At 43.4% G+C, this 26,458-nt stretch overlaps 2 protein-coding genes and 1 long non-coding RNA gene across 3 annotated transcripts in view; 1 reads left to right on the forward strand and 2 right to left on the reverse strand.

Annotated features, from left to right (window-relative positions):
- LOC138947796 (E3 ubiquitin/ISG15 ligase TRIM25-like) overlaps window positions 1–12,493 on the forward strand; it is a 15,516-nt gene extending 3,023 nt beyond the window's left edge. The window contains exons 2-6 of the mRNA XM_070319358.1: window positions 2,442–3,574; window positions 4,710–4,853; window positions 8,208–8,363; window positions 9,060–9,245; window positions 11,859–12,493. Of these exons, the coding sequence (XP_070175459.1) occupies window positions 2,442–3,574; window positions 4,710–4,853; window positions 8,208–8,363; window positions 9,060–9,245; window positions 11,859–11,891 (1,652 nt within the window). The 3' untranslated portion in view covers window positions 11,892–12,493. The remainder of the gene's footprint in view (window positions 1–2,441; window positions 3,575–4,709; window positions 4,854–8,207; window positions 8,364–9,059; window positions 9,246–11,858) is intronic.
- LOC138946605 (myosin heavy chain, embryonic smooth muscle isoform-like) overlaps window positions 1–26,458 on the reverse strand; it is a 95,299-nt gene that overhangs the window by 32,072 nt on the left and 36,769 nt on the right. The window lies entirely within an intron of this gene.
- Window positions 15,170–16,369, reverse strand: LOC138947797 (uncharacterized). The gene is made up of 2 exons (XR_011449806.1): window positions 16,326–16,369; window positions 15,170–15,285 (listed from the first exon to the last, which is right to left on the reverse strand). It is a non-coding gene; the product is annotated as an uncharacterized lncRNA (long non-coding RNA).

Raw genomic sequence — 26,458 nt, forward strand, 5'->3', positions numbered from 1 at the left:
TATCGATAGGTTCCAGATGACACAAGAAGCAAAAACGATATGTTTTCAATTTACATGAAAATAAATTTATTTCACCACTTTAAAGCACTCAAAACGTATCCAATATCGAACTTACATGATATGAATGAATCAGACATCTTATAGGAATTGGCCAGTTATCATGACAAGTTTTTAGCTAAATATCTCAACTCAATAGATCAGTCTCGTCACATCAGATTTGACTCAATTCGTTTTAGTCTTCCGGGGTACATAAGAATATAGAACAATAAACTTAACATTCATTATTATCACAAAATTTGTGATTGACATTAATCTTTTTCAACTTATTAAGGTCATTAAGACATTCATTATTGTTGCAACATTGTGATGGGCATTAATCCTTTTCAACTATTTAACGTAAAGAAAACAATCGTTATCGTGACATGCTTGACATTTTCCTCGCTTACATATCTTATTGATCTTCAGACTCTCGTCCCGTGATTTCAGTTGAAAGAAGAAACAATCCTTCTTCACATTGAAGACTGCTGTATTTTAGCTTCAGAACGAAACACAACTTTTAGTAAGCATATCATGTTCAATAGCAAGCAAGTGCAATATCTTTCAATATCCTTCAATTCCCTGAAAAAAAATCATTCAAAAGGGTGATCTGTTAAAGGTATTGCGGAAAGAATGAAAATTGTCTGACCAACGAAATATCTCATAAATCAATGTGTTTAACAGATTGTGTGTATGTCTATTTATTTATTTATTTATCTCTTCTCCATCCTTAATCACTGTTCACACCCACCCATCCCTTCTCTCCCCTAGTCTGACCACGATGATCACGTACCCCATCCCCCCTTCCGCGTGTTCCCCCTTCCGCGGCCCACAAGGACCGGGTGGCCGAGTGGTAACGCACTTGCGCTCGGAAGCGAGAGGTTGCGAGTTCGACCCTGGGTCAGGGCGTTAGCAATTCCCCCCCCCCCCCCCCCCTTTCCTAACCTATGTGGCGGGTTCAAGTGCTAGTCTTTCGGATGAGACGAAAAACCGAGGTCCCTTCGTGTACACTACATTGGGGTGTGCACGTTAAAGATCCCACGATTGACAAAAGGGTCTTTCCTGGCAAAATTGTATAGGCATAGATAAAAATGTCCACCAAAATACCCGTGTCACTTGGAATAATAGGCCGTGAAAAGTAGGATATGCGCCGAAATGGCTGCGATCTGCTGGCCGATGTGAATGCGTGATGTATTGTGTAAAAAAATTCCATCTCACACGGCATAAATAAATCCCTGCGCCTTGAATATGTGCGCGATATAAATTGCATAAAAAAAAATCCCTGCGCTTAGAACTGTACCCACGGAATACGCGCGATATAAGCCTCATATTGATTGATTGACCTCACTGTGCCCACCTCACCTCCCCATTCACCCCCCCCCCACACACACACCCACACACACTGCCCACCGCAACGTTCAAGCATTGCTCAAGTAACAATTGTGTTGGGACGTAATGGTACGGGGACGTAATGGGACTCCTTAATGGGACGTATCGAGATGCAGTTTCCTTGGGACCTATCGACACGCAATTTTGTTGGGACGCAATGGTACGGGACGCAATGGCACTGGGACCCAATGGTATTGAGACCCAATGCGTTGCGTTCAATTTCATTCGGTGAGTTCGACAGATCAACTAAATGTATTAATTTCGCGTCATGTGACTCGTTTATATATTTACTTGATTCAATAAGTTACTGGGTGGGAGAAGATGTTTGTCTCCATAGATGTTTTTATGTGTCTATATATTTGTAGAATAGATATTTTAAACCAATGAACAGATTTTATTTTATTTCACTTTGTCAAATCTACTTTGGAATACCTTCACATATACCCTTTTCTGACACTTATTGTGATAGGTCAGTTTGATTTCTTCTTGTTCACACGTTAAGAAAAGTTGAGGATAACTGTCGCTCACCGCCGCGAGAAGGTCCTTTTTTCTGCGCTCCGCCACATATTGTGGTTTCTCCTAATTATACTCTCCCAAAATGAGAGAAAATATAACTGTCTTTAACGAGATTTAATTTCTGTTCATGAAATCTTTAGAAAAACTTCCACAAAACAATGCCATGTTAGACGTCAAAGTATTCTTCTACTCCAAACACAAAATGAAAGACATACTGGGTGTATTTGATAGGATTTGAATTTATGTTTTAAACACACCCATGCCAGGAATCGAGCTGCGGAGGCATTTTTTCAGGAGTCCAGCCACGGAGGTGCACGCACGGTATAGCCTTGAATAATCGGGGTGGTTAGTTCTGGAACACCTTAATCATGGGGACTGTTTATCGTTGGCTAGACTAGATGTGCAAAAGTCTAAAAGAAAGGTTTTTTTGGTGGAGAATATAAAATAAACCCTTTTGGCTTTCAACCTATTATTTTGTTTTATCTCTCTCTTCTGTTCAGTGCAAGCAATGGCGACTGCGTCACTTCGGATAGAGCCCGATGAAATGGAGTGCAGTGTTTGTCACGAACACTTCAAGGAACCCAAGGTTCTTCCCTGCGGTCACGTGCTGTGCCGCCATTGTCTGTTGTCATGGTTACAGTCACAAGCCGAGGCGCTGTGTCCGCTCTGTCGCTGCCCCATTAACGAAGAGAAAGACGGAAGAAGCAAGACAAGTGTGGCAGACATTGCAGATAGTTTCCTGACTGACAAGGCAATGGCGGCGCTGGTAGAGGCCCACCGTCTTCTGTCCGAGCAGCACGTGTGTTGTGTCTGTGACAACGTGGCCGCCGTCTCCATGTGCTTGGACTGTAGAGACATGTTTTGCCAGCAGTGCACCAAGCTCCACAAGAAACAGGCTGCGACAAAACTACACAACACGGAGAAGCTGACTTCTCTGACGGAGGAAAAACTGGCCGCCAACTATCGCCAAGCATGCGCGGTGCACTCCGACAAACTTCCGGAAGTGTTCTGTCCCACACACAAAGTGTCCGTCTGCTTGCGTTGTGCTACCACCGTTCACCGTCAGTGCCCGGATGTGAAGGCTCTGGAAGAGAGAGTGGAGGAGGCCAGAGTTACGCTTCATGATCTGACGGCCATCCTCACTGCCCGAGAGACTGAGGTGGGACAAAAGATCAGCCATCTAGACAAACAGCTGACAGACATAGACCAGCACACACAGACCGCCATTGCTGATGTAACGGCGACCTTTGACGACATAGAAGCAGCCGTGAAGGCAAGTCGTCAACGTCTGAACGACATGATTATCAAGACGAGCTCTGACGAGAAGCGGTCAATGAGTGACGTCAGGAACACCCAGTTAGGACAACGAGGGAAGCTGACGTTACGCAAACGCTTGGTGGCACGTTCCGGAGCGATCATTACTCGTGATGACGTCACTGACATGACTCCTGAGATAGAGACACTTGTCAAGGACCTTGTCCTTGAGCACAGCATCACCTCGCAAGCCAACGTCAAGGCCACGCCAAGAATACCGTTAGGGGTCGACCCCGTGGAGGTGATCCGGATTAAGAAAGCGTTGTCGGAACTGGGAAAGGGGAAGGGCAGTTCTTTCGACGATGGAACCACTGCAAGGGTAAGGAATAAGTAACAACTATTGAGCATTTTACCTCTTATTTCAAACGCAAATTGTAAGGGCATGCCAAGCAAAGTTAATTAAAGGCTCTGTAAGCCTCCCGTAAACCATCAAAGATACTGTCAGGCTTTTACACACATTACAAACACCCTTTCATTTAAACACTCCCCGCTTGAGAACATCCTAGGTGCCCTCCGTAAAGAGCGAGCAATTTTCAAAGAATTTATTTTTGCGTGGTTAATCTTACTGTGCCTTTAATTAATTTCATGGGAAATACCTAATTTATGTAGACTTGATTTTAAAATGTTTGTGAGTTACTATATAGTAACAGTAGCGAGTGGGTAATGATTACAATTGTATTGTTTAGATTGGCATTTATTTGGTATTTTAAATATTAAATGGTGGTACCCCCCAAGAAAAGTTGGTCTGTTTGTGTGTGTGTAGCAATTGAACCGCACGTACCATCCATTTAGTGACTAAAAAAAATCTATGTCCAACAGTATTTATCGTAAATTCAGTTTGTATGATTTTACTCTTTGTGTTAGGTCACTGCAAACACCATTTTAGATTCTTGACGTAATGTTAACATCACTGTCAGTAAGTTGTGAATCTTTACCAAAATGTCGGCATAGTTTTTAGTGATCTGAAGTAAGTGTTGGCCAAAATAAAGTTATGATGCTAACGGATCTAGAACACGATGAAAACTAATCCAAAACAAAGAGACTGCCAAAAACAACCGTTCCAACAACCTACCTTTCTTGTTTTTTGATTATGAAAACAAACTTATAAATTTAGTGCAATTTTATAATATCTGACAACTATGCAACATACATAATGCTTTTCGGGCACGCCTCAACCTTGACAGTTCTGTTTTGAGTGTGCTGTCAACGGCGAATACGCTTCGATCAAACCGGCGCGGCACAAGTTTCAAAGATATCGTCTTTTCACCACCACCATCGTCTCGATTTCCCGTCTGTGTTAAAACATTCAGTCAAAACTTGACAAAATGTAACACAAGACAGTATGTTTCCCTCGGATCAACAAAAGAGCTGGTCTGTCAGCAATTGAGCCACCGATTGCCAAACATCTTACAATATCAAGCGAGTAACATTGTCGTCTTGGCTTTATTTTGCAGCCGACACCATTCTATTTCCATGACAACCACGGGACCAACATCGTCCTAAGTAACAACCGGCAGACAGCAGTGAGGAAGGGCCGTGGTGAAGAGCACGGAATCGTTGTGTCTCGGTATCCCATTGAGGTCAACAAGCTGTATGAGGTAAATAATAATGTTCATAATAATGTTGATACAAGTTAAAGTCAAGGATATACAAGGGCCAACTCTCAACTTAGATACATACCAACAACCAACATGCTTTCCAAGAATAGTGGAGTTTTTGTGTGTGAATATATCCCTTTAAACCCGCTGATGTCAACTTTGTTTTTAATCAAATCCTGCACGGGAAGCAGTCAGGATGTTGTTTGTTTGTATGTGTACAAGTGGAGGTATGGTATATTGCACCATGTACCATGGAACATTCCTGGCGAGATCTGTGACAGTGAGCAAACATTGTTACACATAAAGGAATATGCCTTCATATGAACATGCCATAGTTATCAAAGAAGAGGGATGGGCTTATCCTATTAAAATAGACGGGCGCTGTTGCCTAGTAGATAAGACATCGGCCTCCTAATCGGAAGATCGTGAGTTCAAATCCCGGCCGCTACCGCGCTGGTGGGTTAAGGTCGGATATTTTTCCGATCTCCCAGGTCAACTTATGTGCAGACCGCCTAGTGCTGTATCCCCCTTCGTGTGTACACGCAAGCACAAGACCAAGTGCGCACGAAAAAGACCCTGTAAACCATATCAAAGTTCGGTGGGTTTTAGAAACACGAAAATACCCTGCATGCTTTCTCCGAAAGCGGCGTATGGTTGCCTGAATGGTGGGGTAAATACGGACATGTATAAATCCACTCGTGCAAAAACATGAGTGAACGTGGGAGTGTCAGTCCATGAACAAAGAAGTAGAAGAAGTAGAAGAAGTAGAAGAAGTAGAAGAAGTAGAAGAAGAAGTAGAAGTAGAAGAAGAAGTAGAAGAAGAAGTAGAAGAAGAAGAAGAAGTAGAAGAAGTAGAAGAAGAAGAAGAAGTAGAAGAAGTAGAAGAAGTAGAAGAAGAAGATTGTATTAAGATGCCTTGGGAGATTTTGAATAGTGTACGATCTGTTTTCAAGGCACGGGCTGTGCTGTAACACTGGCCGTAAATTGTTGAATACTTTTTTGTTTGTTTGCTTAACGCCCAGCCGACCACGAAGGGCCTTATCAGGGCGGTGCTGCTTTGATATATAACGTGCGCCACACACAAGACAGGAGTCGCAGCACAGGCTTCATGTCTCACCCAGTCACATTATTCTGACACCGGACCAACCAGTCCCAGTACTAACCCCATAATGCCAGACGCCAGGCGGAGCAGCCACTAGATTGCCAATTTTAAAGTCTTATGGTATAACCCGGCCGGGGTTCGAACCCACAACCTCCCGATCACGGGGCAAACGCCTTACCACTAGGCCAACCGTGCTGGTCAAATTGTTGAATAAGAGGAATGGCCTTATCCTTAGTAACATGTCAAGCAAAACTTAAAGCTGTGTTCAGGTCTGTGGTCTGGGGGAAGGACTTTGTCTTTAAACTTGCTAGTCTTGTCAGAGTAGAATAAAACAAGTCGCGTAAAGCAAAATTAATACATTTAGTAAATATGTCGAAAAGTGTTTCTTGTATAGACTATAGTCAATGTTTGTAAAGATTTTAGTCAAGCAGTATGTAAGAAATGTCAAGTCCTTTGTACTGGAAACTTGCATTCTCCCAGTAAGGTAATATATTGGCTCTATCCCATCACCCCCTTTCCCTCCGTCGCGATATAACCTTAAACGGTTGAAAACGACGTTAAACACATAAAGAAAGACAGAACTTTCACTAAAAGCTAAATATGACGTCATCAAAGACATTTATCGAAACAATGGCGAAAAAAAAAGTTTGGGGATGTCATTTGCAAGAAATCTCATGTACAAGTTTATGTAGTTAGGTCCAGTGGGTTTCTGGGAATCGCTCTAAACACACACACACACACACACACACACACACACACACACACACACACACACACACACACACACACACACACACACACACACACACACACACACACACACACACACACACACACACACAAACACACTTTGGTAGTACACAAGAAAGCTATGTTGCTTCCAGCTTTAGGAGAGTACTGTTAGGAAGATTCCCAATAACCTTGAACATAATATGTCATGTCATTACTTATTGGTTACATATTTTAGACCTTTCGAAGACATCTCATTTGAGAGTAATATATGATCATATACATAGAAATTCACAAGACAATGATCCATGGGTATCATTTTTAAAACAGAGTCTACAAACGTAAGGGTTAAATCACGTTTGGAAGAACCAGTTTACATTTAGCATAAAAAGATATATAATATCAGAAAAATTAGAGGCAAAATATATTGAATACTTGGAAAGAAAAAATAAATAGCTGATCCAAATTATTATTTTACAAAAATGCAGTAAAAGGTTATCAAACCGCAGCATACTTATCAATAGCAGATACAAAATACAAGCAAGCATTGTGTAAACTTAGAATAAGTGCTCATGACTTGAACATTGAAACGGGGAGATATACTAACATACCAAAAGAGAACAGACTATTTCTAAAGTGTAGGACATTGGAGGATGAAATGCATCTTTTAGACAAATGCATTGCATATGACAATATCAGAAATAAATTAATGAAACATATAAATAATCCCATACACTTGTATAATGTACCTAGTCAATTGATACATGATGAAACACTTCAGTTACAGCTTGGTAAATATGTACATGATTGTTTTTAAAGAAGAAACAATGATTCTTCTTTTATTTCTGTTGTTTGGTTTGTGCCGTATAAGCCTTTAAGGTTTCGAGGCAATAAAAGATTATTCTATTCTATTCTATTCTTTACTATTCTATTCACACACACACACACACACACACACACACACACACACACACACACACACACAAACACACACACAAACACACACACACACACACACACACGCACACGCACACGCACACACACACACACACATACACACACACACACCAAAACCACAACCTCCACTATCACCACCACCACCAACACCACCACCCTCGTCTCGATTCCTAGTGTATGTTATAACATTTAGTCAATAGTTACAGAAGCGTTTAATTCTTGACAACACAAAACATTCACAAGTGCATCCACACATTGGTCTTTAGAGTTGACAGACAATCGAACAATCAATATGAGATTAATGATACGTATCTGACAATGATTTTGATCTCTGGCACGGCGGTGCCGTCACCGAAAGGAATCCAAGCCTTGTTTTTTTTTTTTTTTTTTTTTTTTTTGGGGGGGGGGCGTATATAAGCTGTCTATCTCTCCCGGGATTTTGGTCAAAGTACACAATGGATGGTCTTATCCCATATGACATACCTGGGGAGATTCGAGACAGTGAGCTGAAGTGTTTACAAGGAAAGGATTTTGTTTTTAAAGCATATAATGTTGCACGTGTCTAGATACGGATGGACAGGGCTGAGGGACCTGATGGGTGGTACTTACCGGTAGGCGTTGCAACGTCATCACCCGATTCTATGACGTTGCCGGCAAGGTCTGGTTTTTGGGACAAGGCCGTGGTGGTGTGGGCGGGCGACGTCACAGATCATGGACAAAAGGTTGGCATGACGTCATTACAGTGGTGATTAGAGAAAGTGGTCATCTCTCTCTGCTGTGTGTGTATGTGTGTGTGTGTCTGTGTGTTAGTGTGTGTGTGTGTGTGTTTGAATGTGTGTGTGTGTGTGTGTGTGTGTGTGGGTGTGTGCATGTGTGGGTGGTTTTTGTGGGTGTTTTTGTGGGTGTTTGAGTGTATGTGTGTGTGTTCGTGTGTGTATATATACGTACGTATGTACGTGCGTGTGTGCGTGTGTGTATGTGTGTGTGCGTGTGTCTGTGTGTATGTGTGTGTGTATGTGTGTGTGTGTGTGTGTGTGTGTGTGGGGGTGTGTGTGAGAGAGAGAGAGAGAGAGAGAGAGAGAGAGAGAGAGAGAGAGAGAGAGAGAGAGAGAGAGAGAGAGAGAGAGAGAGAGAGAGAGAGAGAGAGAGAGAGAGAGAGAGAGAGAGAGAGAGAGAGAGAGAGAGAGTGGGGGGCGATTTGTTTTTCGCTAGGAGTATGTAGTGCTTTTGCATTGCACTTCTAACGAATGTTTAGTCATTTTCGAACATAGGATGAAGTCAGGATTTTCTTTTGTGATGTATATTCAAGTGGAACGATGTTCTTATTGCTTGTAGAAATGATCAGATGTGAGGCGGGCACACGAGGGCTTACACAAGAAGGATCGTACTTCTAACGAGATATTATTCCTGAATTACAGAATAACAATTACATTGGACGAATACCTCTGTATAACTTGCGGACTGGCAATCGTGTGGGTGTGAGTCTGGACAGCAACAGACAACTCCATCTTCACGTCAACGGACAGGACAAGGGATTAGTCTCCCCTTTTCAACTCCCTGGCACTTGCTACGCCATCTTTGATGTGTGGTTTGAAGAGGGAATGGTAGGTTTAGCTCTTGTTAGTTAGTTAGTTGGCTAGTTAGTTAGTAAGTTGGACAGTTAGTTTGTTAGTTAGTTAATTAGTTAGATAGGTTGTAAGTTGTATAGTTAATTAGTTAGTTAGTTAATTAGTTAGTAAGTTGGATAGTTAGTTGGTTGGTTAGTTAGTTAGTTAGTTAGTTGGTTAGTTAATTGGGAAATCATCGTGATGTTGCGTTTAAAGGCGGACATGTATCTCTAAAAGACCAAGCCTTGTTACAGTAGAAGGCTACAGAGGATCAGGACGGGAAACTGGAGCTACATCTGTCGCGCGCCGATGCTGGTCGTTAACAAGTCGCACGGAGCGCGACATTCATCAATCAATCAATCAATATGAGGCTTATATCGCGCGTATTCCGTGGGTACAGTTCTAAGCGCAGGGATTTTTTAAATTTTTTTATTATTATTTTTTTATTATGCAATTTATATCGCGCACATATTCAAGGCGCAGGGATTTATTTATGCCGTGTGAGATGGAATTTTTTACACAATACATCACGCATTCACATCGGCCAGCAGATCGCAGCCATTTCGGCGCATATCCTACTTTTCTATTATTCCAAGTCACACGGGTATTTGTTGGACATTTTTAGCTATGCCTATACAATTTTGCCAGGAAAGACCCTTTTGTCAATCGTGGGATCTTTAACGTGCACCCCCAATGTAGTGTACACGAAGGGACCTCGGTTTTTCGTCTCATCCGAAAGACTAGCACTTGAACCCACCACCTCGATTCCGAGCGCAAGTGCGTTACCACTCGGCCACCCAGTCCCTGTGAACTTCATACATTTAGTCAACCTGTTAAATACTTGATAGCTTTGTCAAGTCGAGTCAAGTCAATATTTATTTCAAAAATGTACCGTACATACCCCGCGGAACGTTCACGCACAGAAAGTGACAAGCCAGTATAGCGCAGTATTCTCATTGTCAATAAGAATTAGCGACCACTATGTTTTGAAAAAAAGACTAAAACCTCTTTCTCACATTTTCGTACACTTTTGGTGTTTTTGTTTAGCTTAATCGTTCACCAACATGGAACATTGGGTGCACAGGAGAAAATATCTTTAGATTTCATTTGATCCACATTGTAAGATGAGCAACTGAAACACCGTAGTTGACACATGAAGCATAACCCGTGACGTTCTATTTTTTAGTTATGAAATCCTTAAATATATTATTGTGTGTGATCGGAATGAGCTTATGTATATTTTGAAACATATTTTTTTTCTTGTATTTTTTTTTTTCATGTACCCCCATCGGGTTTCTTGAATCAATTCTTTGCCTTGCCTTGTCAATACAAAGTGTCGCCCCTCAGTAGAAAAATGAAATGCCATTTGCATGTTCAAACATTTTGTATATAATCTAAATAAAGTATGACCCAAAGAGGAAATACACATTAATTCCTTAATTCAGAGGTTCAAATAATATATATAGCTATTCTGATGGACACGTGGGGGGATTCGGGGGCTGTGATTGGATGGTCTCACACATCCCTTTTCCGATCATCAAAGCATAACGCTACGAAAGTTGGCCATTTTTGCCGATATCCAAACGATATCGGCAATAACAAAGACGCATGGTTCCGGTTTCTTCCACGTGTATAAAGTACACGCATACCTCGCCAGGCTTGTGTCTGTGGCTAGTCGACAGACGATGCCATTTGCTTTGTGTGTGTTTTTGTTGTTGCTTACTGTACATGACATACATTACGTGTAAAATCCAGTTCTTTAACTGGCAGCAAACCTTGCAAATTTCCAGAAGCTGCAATCTGAAGCGACCTATCTCTGATTTTTGCAGACGATCTCTCCAATCACCAATGTTTAACACAAAATCAGCGAACTCTCCTGTCACATAGAACGTCCATTGTGTAGTGCAATGTTGAAATGAAGTTACCGGTCTGAAACATTTCGTCGTTTCTTCTGAGACAATCCTTGTTCTCTTATCATCTACAGATTTACCGCAGTCTTCACCACGCGAATTCCCAACAGAAGTCAGACTTTCGAACATACAATCTACGTAGGCAAGCATGATACGTCATAACGTCATATGATTCCTAAGATATTGACGTAATGCTAAGCATCCGGTTATCTTGAGTTTTCTCCGTAATACATGTCCGTGGGTTTTTCAATGTTCGGTTATTTCCGTGGCTTCATGCAGAAAGGGAACCGTCGTCTGCAATCAACGACATGGACCATTCTGGTCCTTGTTGCTGACAAAAACATGATTTTAACACAGAATTTAATGTCAGAATAGCTATATAAACGCTATTGTGTTTTCATCGTAGCAATAGGGTCCGATATTTAGACTCGAACAAGTATAATGCGACTCGTCTTCGACTCGTCGGCATTATACTTGTCTCGTCTAAATATCGGGCCCTATTGCTACGCTGAAAACACAATAGCTGTTAATATTGCATACACACAGAAGCCAAAAAGTTTCAAAAGACCGAGGACATTCAGTGTAAAAAAAAACGTCAATGATCTCTTTTTGTGATAAGATTATTTTATATGATTATCATCAATAATATAAGATTATTTATCACTTCTTAAACTCATTTCTTGTTTTATTTATGTTGCAGATTTCGACTCTTCCTGTGACATCTTTGATATAGGGGACGCAGAGTGAATAAATGCAGTCTCGCAATGCCAATCAAAATCAAGTTTTCAAGTTTGATACCTGAGCGCTCAAACACTTATGTTGTGTGGTGACATAATAACAAACCCAAAACCGAACTTTATATGCAAGTTATGTAGAGGTTACATGCCGAGTGTCAGTGAATATTACAAATGATGGTCGAAAGCGGATCATGAAAACTGCGAACTTCAGCGAGCTTTCTCATGACCACAAACTGTGACCAGTATTTTTAATATCCATTGAGACAAGGTGTGTAACCTACTTGTTTGTCCTTTTTTCAGTTTTTCATAGAAAACAAATGTGTTTTAGTGCCACAGATTGATCGAATCCGAATCACCTTGACAGTCTACCTGCGCAGGTAAGTGATTATAATGCGCGGCTGTATAGTTACGTGAAAAGCATTCAATTCTGCTTAATATTCATAGTAGGTTTTTTTAAATGATAAAATTAAGTACATAGTTATATATGTAGAGGTTACACGCCGAGTCTCAGTGATTATCAAAAATAATGGTCGAAGTTAGCGGATCATGAAAAATGCGAGCTTTAGCGAGCTTTTTCATGACCGCGAACTGAGACCATTATTTTTTATAATCACTGAGACGAGGCGTGTAACCTCTTTATTCCTCCTTTCTTCAGTTATTCAAAGAAAAGAGGAGTTTTTTTGCGAAAGTTTGATCGAATCCTATTCTCTCAACCAGTCAACCTGCGCAGGCGATCGATTAATGCGCGGTTGTATAGTTCCGTGCAAATCATTCCATTCTGTTAACTCTTCTTGTCAGTTTTCCTATTTTGGGCTAAAATCAAGTACACAGATATGCTGTTATTCTGCTGTGGCGGCAAAGGCAGATATTGTGTGTTCTGTATATGTTTTGGTATCGCTTAGAATAATGTTTTTTCGTCACTGAAATGGGACTAGCAGACGAACTTTTGCACCCGTGTTCCAACGTTAAAAACTGTATGAAGTTCAGTTTTCTGGGGAAAATAGTGTATGAAACCCCTTTATGTTGTTTAAATTGATGAGATGTGTGCATTTGGTTGCGTGTGATCTGTTTATTAAATGAAATATTGTTGAAAACTGACCGTCGGATTGCAGTCTGTTGTCGAAGGAACTGAGTGAAAAGAAGGGGAACTACTCTTGTCGCTAGACATCGACAAAGTATGAGTTACTTGCCTTGGGAAATTGCTTGTGATGAACGGCTTGAGCACGGGAGATGAGATTCAGAAAACAACCGAACTCATGGATTTTATATGGAGATTCATGTGTTCAGGCCTGTAGTTGTTAATTTAAATGCGGTATGTTTGTATTGTTTGCTCCAGAGATGTATACTTCGTACATTAGAGCGTTCGGAACTTTTCAGTCGCAAAAAGTAGTACCGAAACAGAACAACCTCTCAACCCATTGCACTATCGAGGATTCAGGCTGTTGCTGGGTCGTTATTTGTTTGGTTGCTAGGTCATTATCGAAAAATAACTACCCCTACAAGTTTACAGAGGTAAAGAAGCAGAGGGGGGAATAAATGTTGTTATTCTGCTCTGGAAGAAAAGGCAGATACGTATTTTTCTTCTTCAGGTTTTGGTACGTGTAGATCTATAAGGAAATTTTCTTCCGTCGAATTAGGTAGCAGACGAACGTTTGCCCCCGTTTTCCAACGTCAAATACTGTATATGTACAACAACAACAAAATCGGGTTTTTGAGGCAAAAGAGTGTATGCAACCGCTCTATTTTTCTGCAACTGAAAGGATGTGTGCATTACATTTGCTTGCCTGTGTTTTGTTTATGAAATGAAATATAGTTGATAATTGACCGACGGATTGCAGTCTTTTTATCGGAGTGGCCGAGTGTGTTCAAGCCTGTAGGTGTTATTTTAAATACGGTCTTGTTGTGTTGTCTGTTCCAGATATGTGTATTTTGTATATTTAAGCGATGGGAATTTTTCAATCGCTAAAAGTAGTGACCACAGTGTGTAGCTTTTAAACCCATGAGCTAACCCTATTCGGGCTGGTAGCTGCATGGTAGTTATTTTTTGGTTGCTGGGTGGTTATCAAAAATAAACACCCCTTCCAGTAAACGGATGGAAAGAAGCAGAGAGCTGAAAAGTGATCATTTTTACGTAGAAACTCGTTTTATTCTGCAAACTATATGTTGTTGTTCGATGGACATAACTAAAGGGCGCACTGTTCACTGTGAGAGTTAATCAAGGTCACTGTTCACTGTGAGATTTAAGCAAGGTCACTGTTCACTATGAGAGTTAATCAAGGTCACTGTTCACTGTGAGAGTTAATCAAGGTCACTGTTCACTGTGAGAGTTAATCAAGGTCACTGTTCACTGTGAGAGTTAATCAAAGTTACTGTTCACTGTGAGAGTTAAGCAAGGTCACTGTTCACTGTGAGAGGTAATCAAGGTCACTGTTTAGCAATGCCACATGATTTTGTAGACTTCACTTGTTCCACACAAAATGAGACTTATCTGAAAGAACTCTTCGTGCTGAATACAGATCAGTTTGAATTTTGCAAATTGGTTAATTCAGCGCGAAGTTATGGTCGATTACAGATCGGGAATTTAGGCATTCCGGGGGAAAAGTATCAACTATACAGTCTATAGGGATAATAGGAAATGAAGTGGCACCGTGCAAATCAACAAAAAACGTGTTTTTTCAACATAATTTTCACATCTTAGGGAATTTATAGACAAAACTTGGTATGTGTAATGAAAAGCATCTGCCGAGTCTAATGACAGCGAAAGAAATTATGTGTGATGCGCGTGGAGCCTGCTAATTTGCATAAATTAGCATAATTTTGTAAACATTATAATATGCTCGTGATTCATTTCTAGTGAAAGCTTGTTATTTGCATTTTATTTGTCTTAGAGTACTTCATTGATGGTAAACATGGTAAACAAAGGTCAAAAAAATGTTTTTGCATAAATTTGCATAATTAATTACATGTCAATGCAATGCGATTGTCCGCAACTTAAAACGAACATAACTTGGCTTACAATCATCAGATTTTAAAAATGTAAAGTGAGATCTGATCAGTTCTGTACCTGCAATGTGTTAATGCCCTAAAGGATGTAACTAAATATGTAACTGGCATTTACTTGTTTTGTATATGATATATTTGTGCATGTGCATGCATGTTACCGAGTGACTGACTGAGAGTGTGAGAGATTCTTTACGGCATGGATCAAGATTGGAAAGAATGCACAAAATCAATATAATGTAAACCATAAACTGAAAGTCAAACAACTACATCGTTTACAATTACATTGGTTTATTGACCGACATCATAGACATGTCAACTAAAAAAATATTTCGAATCTTCGGCTGTGGCGGCGTCCGGCAGCTCACAAGCCGCTTCCTGTTCCCATGCCTGAAACATACAAATGCAAAATCTGCTTTATGAACAAAATATGTAGATGAATAAGTACTTATGTGTAGTCAATTATTGTAGCCCAACTTATTTTACTTCAATATGACTTGTGGCAGTGAGTGAGGATGAGCAGCTGACGCACATTGTGTGGAAGGCTGGAAAGCACGGAAAGGAGAATTCAAAAATGTTTTTCTTTTGTTTCCTCAAAGTCTTCAGTTTTGCCTTCATGCGAGTAATTCGCATTTTCGCCATCAGGATAGCATTGTCAGTTGTCTCAAAACATCCAACTTGGCAGAGAGAGAGAGAGAGAGAGAGAGAGAGAGAGAGAGAGAGAGAGAGAGAGAGAGAGAGAGAGAGAGAGAGAGAGAGAGAGAGAGAGAAAAACACAATAATAATAATACCAAAGCTTTCATTTTCTTGTAAATCATAAAAACACATTTTTATCTTGGCCAAACAAATATAAGTTAGTTTTCTGAGCAACAACAAAGGAATCAAAATGATGACTAGAGTGGAGCTGTGAAGCACATCAAACCTGCTCTCCCTTGTGGAACATTCCAAGTGCAAAGCCTCGGCATCGTAACGACCCGGTTCTAAAAATAGATCGTTGAGATTAGGAGTGTGTTCACTGTGGACTCGCCCAAACTGTCAGAACGATTCTAGTTTCAATGATTCTTCACATTCTTTTTCCGCAAATCTTGATCTATTCAAAGTACTGCGATCAGAACAGAAAACCAGTTACTAACATGAACTACACTGGAAAATATTGGAACCAGAATCTAGAACTCCAATCTTGCAAGTCGCATTGTTGTGCAGTACAAGGCCGCAAAGGCTGCCTGAAGCAAAATGACAAAAAAGTACGATCGAGAGGAGGGGGTGACTCGATGCAAATTAATATTCCGGGCGTTGTATTAATCATCCACAAATAAAATTCATAGCTCTAAACAGATAAGATAATAAGGAATCGGAATATATCCGTTATGTAATGATACTAATAGCATAAATACCATGATTCTTCAACTAACATGAAGTGTAACACTCACCGCCATTTTTCTGCTCTTTACAAGAAGACCGGAACGGTATAACGGTAGCCGAACGAAAGAACAATCTTTTCTCTGATTGGCTGGCTTTACAGAAAGTCGATCCAATGACAAACAACGACGTAAAGCGAGTTTGAAAACGGAACCCGATTCCGGTGCAGACGACTTGAGCGTGCCGTTTCATGGCGGCCCCAACACGATCGCATTTTTATGCTCGGCAAACAATTTCACAGCGAAAACAACACGGATACACAACAAACTTCACAACTGTGTACTTTAAACCTTTATTGAAAACTTCTTTTCATTAAGCCTTCATGCAAATGCTATCAAACTAGCAGTATTTCATCATTGGAGTGAGTTGGTGGAAATAAGTGTAAATTTCGCCCTGCAGTGGTAGGTGCTTTGGCATTGCTACACTGTTCACTGTGAGAGTTAAGCAAGGTCACTGTTCACTGTGAGATTTAAGCAAGGTCACTGTTCACTGTGAGAGATAATCAAGGTCACAGTTCACTGTGAGAGTTAATCAAGGTCACTGCTCACTGTGAGAGTTAATCAAGGTCACTGCTCACTGTGAGAGTTAAGCAAGGTCACTGTTCACTGTGAGAGTTAATCAAGGTCACTGTTCAATGTGAGAGTTAAGCAAGGTCACTGTTCTTGAACTTGACCATCTGCTCTGTGATAACACAAGGGATTGGTTATCTCATGGTTATTTAAATTATTTAAATTAATCAACTTCATTTAAAAGATTTAAATGAACGTTTTTGAAGCCAATACAGAAATGACCTTTGTATTTTGGAGCGTTCCCGGCAGAAATGGTTTGTTGGTGAGGTCTGTCTCTCGGTCTGTCTCCATAGCCCTTACTCTCTGTCTGTCTGTATAGCCCTCACTCTCTGTCTGTCTCTATAGCCCTCACTCTCTGTCTGTCTCTATAGCCCTCACTCTATGTCTGTCTCTATAGCCCTCACTCTATGTCTGTCTCTATAGCCCTCACTCTCTGTCTGTCTCTATAGCCCTTACTCTCTGTCTGTCTGTATAGCCCTCACTCTCTGTCTGTCTCTATAGCCCTCACTCTCTGTCTGTCTCTATAGCCCTCACTCTCTGTCTGTCTCTATAGCCCTCACTCTCTGTCTGTCTCTATAGCCCTCACTCTCTGTCTGTCTCTATAGCCCTCACTCTCTGTCTATCTCTATAGCCCTTACTCTCTGTCTATCTCTATAGCCCTTACTCTATGTCTGTCTCTATAGCCCTTACTCTCTGTCTGTCTCTATAGCCCTCACTCTCTGTCTATCTCTATAGCCCTTACTCTCTGTCTATCTCTATAGCCCTCACTCTCTGTCTATCTCTATAGCCCTCACTCCCTGTCTGTCTCTATAGCCCTCACTCTCTGTCTGTATCTATAGCCCTTACTCTCTTTCTGTCTCTATAGCCCTTACTCTCTGTCTGTCTCTATAGCCCTTACTCTCTGTCTGTCTCTATAGCCCTTACTCTCTGTCTGTCTCTATAGCCCTCACTCTCTGTCTGTCTCTATAGCCCTCACTCTCTGTCTGTCTCCATAGCCCTTACTCTCTGTCTGTCTCTATAGCCCTCACTCTCTGTCTATCTCTATAGCCCTTACTCTCTGTCTATCTCTATAGCCCTCACTCTCTGTCTGTCTCTATAGCCCTTACTCTCTGTCTGTCTCTATAGCCCTTACTCTCTGTCTGTCTCTATATCCCTTACTCTCTGTCTGTCTCTATAGCCCTCACTCTCTGTCTGTCTCTATAGCTCTTACTCTCTGTCTGTCTCTATAGCCCTTACTCTCTGTCTGTCTCTATAGCCCTCACTCTCTGTCTGTCTCTATAGCCCTTACTCTCTGTCTGTCTCTATAGCCCTCACTCTCTGTCTGTCTCTATCAATCAATCAATCAATGACGCTTATATCGCGCATATTCCGTGGGTACAGTTCTAGGCGCTCTGCAGTGATGCCGTGTGAGATGAAATTTTATACGGCCAGTAATTGCAGCCATTTCGGCGCATATTTACCTTTCACGGCCTATTATTCCAAGTGACACGGGTATAGGTAGACAATTATTAACTGTGTCTAAGCAATTTTGCCACGAAAGACCCTTTTGTCAATCGTGGGATCTTTAACGTGCACACCCAATGTAGTGGACACGGGGGGGGGGGGGGGGGGGGGGGGGAGTTCGGACACCGAAGAGAGTCTGCACACAAAGTTGACTCTGAAATAAATTTCCGCCGAACCTGGGATCGAACTCACGCTGACAGCGGCCAACTGAATACAAATCCAGCGCGCTACCAACTGAGCTATATCCCCGCCCCGTCTCTATAGCCCTCACTCTCTGTCTGTCTCCATAGCCCTTACTCTCTGTCTGTCTCTATAGCCCTCACTCTCTGTCTGTCTCTATAGCCCTTACTCTCTGTCTGTCTCTATAGCCCTCACTCTCTGTCTGTCTCTATAGCCCTTACTCTCTGTCTGTCTCTATAGCCCTTACTCTCTGTCAGCTTGATAGCGCAAATGCACCCGTACCCGTGACGATTGTATTCTTTCTTTCAGATGTGTGTGTGTGTGTGTGTGTGTGTGTGTGTGTGTGTGTGTGTGTGTGTGTATATGTGTGTGTGTGAGTGTGTGTATGTGTGTGTGTGTGTGCGTGTGTGTGCGTGTGTGTGCGTACGGGCGTGCGTGCGTGCGCGCGCGCGCGTGTTTGTGTGTGTGTGTGGATTTATTCTAAAAGCGTCTACTTAGCCCCTTGACATCCGCTAATGTCGAAGGTTCGTACTGTACTTGGCTATTTTCTAGAAATTAATACCCTGACAAGGGAATCAACCGTTGTCTATTACCTTGTGAATTACAGCAAGGTGTTGCCTCCCCTGGAGACCATGTTCTCAGTGTTGGCTGATTGTTATATCTTGCGTGTCGTCATTTTCCTGTAGGCCTACCTCACAATCCAGTACTTACCGCCTCTACCACCCACCCCCACCCTGCCACTCACACACACTTACACACACGCACACTTACACACACACGTACACACACACAAACACACCCACATCCTCTCACTCACACACACACACACACACACACACACATTCACCGGTGAAGACCCTGTTACCTGACATTTTCCCTGTTATTTGGAAATCTACCTATATTTTAACTTGCTCTGTTTTCAAAACCCGATTGCATCCACCGTTTCCTTTTTGACCTCTTCGTCTCTTTTGCTTACTTACTTCATTACCCTTTCTTTTTATATTTAGTCAAGTTTTGACTAAATATTTTAACATCGAGGGGGAATCGAAACGAGGGTATGGTGTATGTGCGTGTGTCTGTGTGTCTGTGTAGAGCGATTCAGACTAAACTACTGGACCGATCTTTATGAAATTTGACATGAGAGTTCCTGGGTTTGAAATCCCCGAATGTTTTTTTCATTTTTTTTATAAATGTCTTTGATGACGTCATATCCGGCTTTTAGTGAAAGTTGAGGCGGCAATGTCACGCCCTCATTTTTCAACCAAATTGGTTGAAATTTTGGTCAAGTAATCTTCGACGAAGCCCGGGGTTCGGTATTGCATTTCAGCTTGGTGGCTTAAAAATTAATTAATGACTTTGGTCATTAAAAATCGGAAAATTGTAAAAAAAATAAAAATGTATAAAACGATCCAAATTTACGTTTATCTTATTCTCCATCATTTGCTGATTCCAAAACATATAAATATGTTATATTTGGATTAAAAACAAGCTCTGAAAATTAAATATATAAAAATTATTATCAATTTTTTTTTTCGAAATCAATTTAAAAACACTTTCATCTTATTCCTTGTCGGTTCCTGATTCCAAAAACATATAGATATGATATGTTTGGATTAAAAACACGCTCAGAAAGTTAAACAAAGAGAGGTACAGAAAAGCGTGCTATCCTTCTTAGCGCAACTACTACCCCGCTCTTCTTGTCAATTTCACTGCCTTTGCCATGAGCGGTGGACTGACGATGCTACGAGTATACGGTCTTGCTGAAAAAGGGCAGCTACTTGACTAAATATTGTATTTTCGCCTTACGCGACTTGTTTTTTTTTCATTGTTTCTTTCTTTGTTTCTTTCTAACTGTCACGATCGGGTGACAGAGACCAGGAAAGTGTCACTCGGTGGAGTGCCTGTTCTTGGTCGATTATGATAGAAAGCGCCTGTACGTGATATTGGGCTACAGCAGAGTTTGCTGACAGTGCTCAACGAGCACGGATGTTTTATAGCGCACGAGTTTCACAGTGGGGGTTTTTGCTGTCATAGGGCTGACGGTTTTTCGCTGACAGCGCGCACGGGATTTTCACGGATTGAGTTTCTCGTGTCTTTTTTCTGCTTGGGAGGCAGAATTGTGTATAGCTGGACTGGTTTTTGTGACAAGGTCAGTCACGTGTTATTGGCTAGGTTGTCTGACAGAGACACAAGGGCGGGCACTTGACACCCAGCGGCAGAAGGGGAAGGATCTAATACACAGTTTCTAGAGTATGATGGTTTTTCACCGAATATTGTATTCGGCACTCTAGGGGAGCTTCCACTAGTTATTCCTTCTCACTGCCACATATTTTGCTGAGGACAAGTCGTCAACATTCCTTCGTCGGCGATGGCTTTCGCATAAGGATTCGACAAGGGGTTCTGGAGGTTTTTGGTCACTGTTGACGAACAGAGGCTGTTCCAGGGAGGAGGCGGATTTTGCTTCCATGAGAGTACAATCATAGGCTTTTGAGGTAATAAATCATTATTTAACGCTGTTGATGAGTCTGTGTTGTGGAATGAAATACTCTCTGTTGTTCTTTCCAGGTTAGCGCATAATTTACTCTCTGTGACGCTAAAATACTAATCTGTATATGGTTTTTGCAGATAGGGAGAGAAGGACGGAAAATGACTGTTTTGTTGTTGTAAAAAGTCCGTTTTGTGCAGGCCCACGTGCTCGATGAGGTATTTAAAGATGACACGTTTTAAGGTGGTGGGTGAGGGGTAGCAGACATGTTTAGTGCACCGATGCTTTCTGTTTGCAGCCTTCGTTTCGTTTCGTGTTCCTGTAACTGCTGCACGGCTGCCTTTGGCGGGACACTGCTAGCTGCAGACGTTGGAGCTGGGACCTGAGGAAGCTACGCTAACCGGCTAACCAGCAGACCGGCTAACCAGCGAACCGGCTAACCAGCGAACCGGCTAACCAGCGAACCGGCTAACCAGCAAACCGGCTAACCAGCAACCCGGCTAACCAGCATACCGGCTAACCAGCATACAGAAAGAAAGCTAAGTGCACCGTGTCTTACGCACCCCGTTGACCACCGTTGTCTTTTCTTATCTGTGATTTCATTGGAGTAGTGACAACGTGGGGTGTGTGACCCCTGCATGAACTAGAGCTTTTTGAACAGAACATTCTCATTTGACTGTATTTACACGGGATCAGCGTGTTACTATAATTTTCTATATACTACTGGCATTTTGTCAGTGATCACGGGTTTTTTTACGTGTTGAGAACGTAAAAGGAACATATTTTGAGTGAAGGCTCGAGGGAGGTGGCGAGTTTATACATAAACAGGCGTCTGAAACTTATACTTTTGTTGACTCTATTTAATTGTATGACTGCGAGAGTGGATCGTGGTGTGGTTAGTTAATTAGTAGTAATTAACCGGTTCATAATCACCTTAAGTGATATATTGAAACGTGACACATGGGGGCCAAGCCGGGATTTACTCAGTTAATTTCCAACTGATAAAGACCCACCAATTAAGGATAACTAAGAGCAGATAATCTCGTCAGTGCTCGACTTATTTTCTGCTTGGTGCTACCCTTTTTTGTATAGTTTTGATCATATACCACACCTTAAGCGATTCACATCTTGCAGGAAATGTAAATTGTAATTTGTGAGCTATTGTATGCGCTAACTGTGATTACTTCCCTTTCCTTTGTTTGTGAATCTTTGTTGTTATACGTTCAGAGTTTTCCGTTGCAGAGAGCTGAGCGGGGTTAGCGGATTTGTTACTCGTTTTACTCAGTTTTCTCTACATTGTTGTTTCGCATTCTGTAACAGGTTACATTTCTACGTCTTGTTTTACTTGGATTTTTCTCCATATTTTGACTTTGTTGGAATTTTGGGGGGGAAGGGTCCGAGGACTTCTGTCCTAACCAAGGCTGTGGGAGACACTCTGTTTCACCGCAAAAAGCAGCCGATAAAGTAGGCCACGGCTGTGGGAAACACTTTGTTTCACCGCAAAAAGCAGCCATAAAGTAGGCTACGCGTTTTGTTCTACACCGTTTGGATTTTTTCTTCTGCATTTTCCGGTTGCTGGATTTTTGTATCCATTTCATCACCGCGTATTCTAGCTATAGCTGCGTTAGACTTACTTTTGTGATAAAGCTTTGCTAAACTAACCATGGCTACAGGGGGATCTCCTACGAAGAGATTAACTTTTGAGACTCCTGGTAGCGAGGAACAGACAGAGCGAGACGCACGCGTTAGAGCGCGTAGTTTGCTTAAGCGCAAGGAGTTAGAACGTAAGGAAGACATAGAGCGACAGACGAGAAAAGAAGAGCTTGACAGACAAGAACGACAGGCCGAACGTGAGAGACAGGAACGACAAGACGAACGTGACAGACAAGAACGGAAAGAGAAAGATGAACGAGACAGACAAGATAAGAAAGACGAGCTTGAGAGACAAGAACGACAGGCCGATTGTGACAGACAAGAAAGGGAACTACAGGCCGAACGACAGGCCGAACTTGACAGACAGGAAAAGAAAGACGAGCTTGAGAGACAAGAGCGACAGGCCGAACGACAGGCCGAACTTGACAGACAGGAAAAGAAAGACGAACGTGACAGACTAGACCGGAAGGAACAGGCGGATCGCGATCACCAGCTAGAGCTAGCTAGGCTACAGGCCGAGAAGGGTACGCTTACTCAGGCTAGCGCGCCGACGTTTGTTGCCGACCGTACGAGACTGCCGACGTTCGACGATGACAAGGACGAGCTCGACGACTTTTTACGCCGGTTTGAGCGCATTGCATCTGACCAGAAGTGGGAAGAGGCCACGTGGGCTAGCCGCCTTAGCACCTGCTTAAAAGGACGCGCATTGCAGCTCTACAACGCTTTGGAGGACGACGAGGCGAGAGACTATCAGGCACTAAAGAAGGCGTTACTCCAGCGCTTCAACCTGACTGCGGAAGCCTACAGACGACGTCTGCGTAACAGCAAGAGACTGAGCGGCGAGCTGAGCCATCAGTTTGTGGCACGCCTTAATCTCTACCTGCGGCGCTGGGTGGAGATGGCCGAAAAGGACTGGACCGTCAACGACCTTGCCGACCTCATAGTCATGGAACAACTGATGTCCAGCCTGCGACCTGAGGTGGTGACCTTCGTGCAGGAACACCAGCCGAAGACTACTCAGGAGGCAGCCGACTGGATCAGAGTACACGAGGACGCCCAGGCGATCTCCGGCAAATCTTCAGGCTCACGGCCGGGAAAATCGGGAAATTCAGGTTCTTCAGGACCCAAGGACGGGAAGGACGATCAGGGACACAAAGGATCAAGTTCCAGAACTGACATCCAGTGTTATTACTGCAACAAGCGGGGCCACGTGAAGAAGGACTGCCACAAGAGACAGGCTGACCAGAAGGGCGTACACTTTGTTGGCAGTGAGGAGCTAAGGGACGTCACGAGCTCATGCACAATTCCACAACTCTGCGTTCCGTGCTCCAGGAAACATTTCCAGCCCCACTGCAACGTCTACGTTAACGGAGTGAAGGGCGAAGGTCTGCGGGACACAGGGGCAGACATGATAGTGGTTCGGGCGAGTCTAGTTCCAGCTATGGCCTACACAGGAGACAGCATCAGGGTGAGAATGGCCGAGGCATCTCACGCTTACGACTTGAACACGGCAGTGATCAAGGTCGTAACACCGTTGTTCACGGGGACCATTGTGGCCGTCGTCATGGACGATCCTCCATGCGACCTGCTCATTGGAAACCGGGTTCAGTTTGTGGACGGCGTCACCAGGGAGGTTCCCGTTTATCGGTCTCCCGACGTCATTTCAGTGCTCACGCGGGCACAGGCGGAGCGAGAGGACAAACCTCTCAAACCCCTACCTGCTGCACGAGCTGCCCTGGGGAACGTGACCCCCGCGCTTCTCGCGAAGGCTCAGGCATCTGATCCGACATTAGCGACTCCTCGGGAGCACGCGAAGTCGGGGAAGGTGAAGCTGAGCGGGAAGCATGGGAGGTCAAAGTTCCTCAGGGACAAGAAGTTGCTCTACCGTGAGTTCAGCAACAAGGAAGGTGCATTCAAACAGGTTGTCGTGCCTCGCGAGTTTCGCGAGGGTGTCATGGCAACGGCACACGACTCGATTCTGGGAGGTCATCTTGGCACCAAGAAGACCACGGATCGTGTATGGCGCCACTTTTACTGGCCAGGCATCTGCACGGATGTCCGACGTTTCTGTGCGTCCTGCGATAAGTGCCAGAAGGTGGTTGCCAAAGGAAGGGTGAGGAAGGTCCCCTTAGAGAAGATGCCGCTCATCGACGAACCCTTTCGTCGGGTGGCAGTGGACATCATCGGGCCCATCTTGCCTGCGTCTGAGGACGGAAACAGATACATTTTGACCATGGTGGACTACGCTACTCGATACCCAGAGGCGATCCCTCTGAAATCGATTGAAGCCACGCGAGTAGCTGAGGCTCTGGTTACTATGTGGTCCCGGCTGGGAATTCCATCAGAGGTACTCACCGACAGAGGCACGCAGTTCACGGGAGGAGTGATGGCGGAGGCAGCACGACTGCTATCACTGGAGCAGCACTTCACCACTCCTTACCATGCTCAGTGCAACGGACTGGTGGAAAGGTTCAATGGCACCTTGAAGACCATGCTGAGGAAACTAGCTCAGGAGAAACCACGCACGTGGGACAGGTACATCCCAGCATTGCTTTTTGCATACCGCGAGGTTCCTCAGGAGAGCTTGGGCTTTTCCCCATTTGAGTTGTTGTACGGCAGACAGGTACGCGGTCCCATGGCTATCCTGCGTCAGGCTTGGACAGACGAAGAAGCTGACGAGGAGGTGCAGACGACAGCGACCTACATCGTAGAACTCAGGAACAGGATTGAAGAGACCTGCAAACTGGCTCAAGAGAACCTGGGAAGAGCAGCACAGCGTTACGCGCGAGGATTCGACCGCAAGGCACGGCCGCGCAGCTTCAAGATTGGAGAACGGGTGTTGCTACTTCTACCTGTCAAACACAACAAGCTACAACTGCAGTGGCAAGGACCTTTTGAGGTGACAGCGAGGGGGGCCAGAACGACTACAGGATCGTGATGCACGGGAAAGCACGCCTGTACCACGCCAACCTGCTGCGCGCCTACATAGAGAGGACTGCCTACGGGGAAAAGGACAAAGTGACAGAAGCAGTTGCTGTCGTGATGGACGAGACAACGGAAGAACAGGGAGGAGGACGTGTACCAGTTTGTCCGCTGGAGGCTAGTGAGGATCACACGGACGTGCACATCTCACCTGATCTTGGGGACGACCAGCAGGCGGACCTGCAAGAGATCCTGAAGGATGCAGCACGGGTCCTTACAGACATACCACTTAAGACGCATCTAGAGGAGTTTACCTTCGACTTGCTGGAGAAACAGCCAGTGAGGACGAAGCAGTATCCCATGCCTCATGCCCAGAAGGAGGTGGTCAGGAAGGAAATCGCCGACATGACGAAGTTGGGCGTCATCGAGCCAGCGAACTCTCCCTACAGTTCACCAATTGTGCTTGTGAAGAAGAAGGGATGGACGCGTCAGGTTCTGTGTCGACTACCGGAAGCTGAACAAGATTACGGCGTTTGACGCGGAACCCATGCCTGATGTGGACTACCTCTTCAGTCACTTGGCCAAGGCCAAGTATTTTTCAAAATTAGACCTCACCAAGGGATACTGGCAAATTCCAGTTGCCGAGGAAGATCGCCCAAAGACTGCATTTACCACTCCATTCGGCCAGTTCCAGTGGACAGTCATGCCTTTTGGTCTACAGAATGCAGGTGCCGTCTTCACTCGCATGATGAGGAAACTTTTTGGAACCATTGAAGCGCGAGGACATCAGCAGTTTCATCGACGAGGTGCTGATCGCGACAGAGACATGGAC

This window comes from Littorina saxatilis, linkage group LG14 (genome assembly GCF_037325665.1).
Source record: "Littorina saxatilis isolate snail1 linkage group LG14, US_GU_Lsax_2.0, whole genome shotgun sequence".
In the NCBI taxonomy this organism is placed as follows: Eukaryota; Metazoa; Mollusca; class Gastropoda; order Littorinimorpha; family Littorinidae; genus Littorina; species Littorina saxatilis.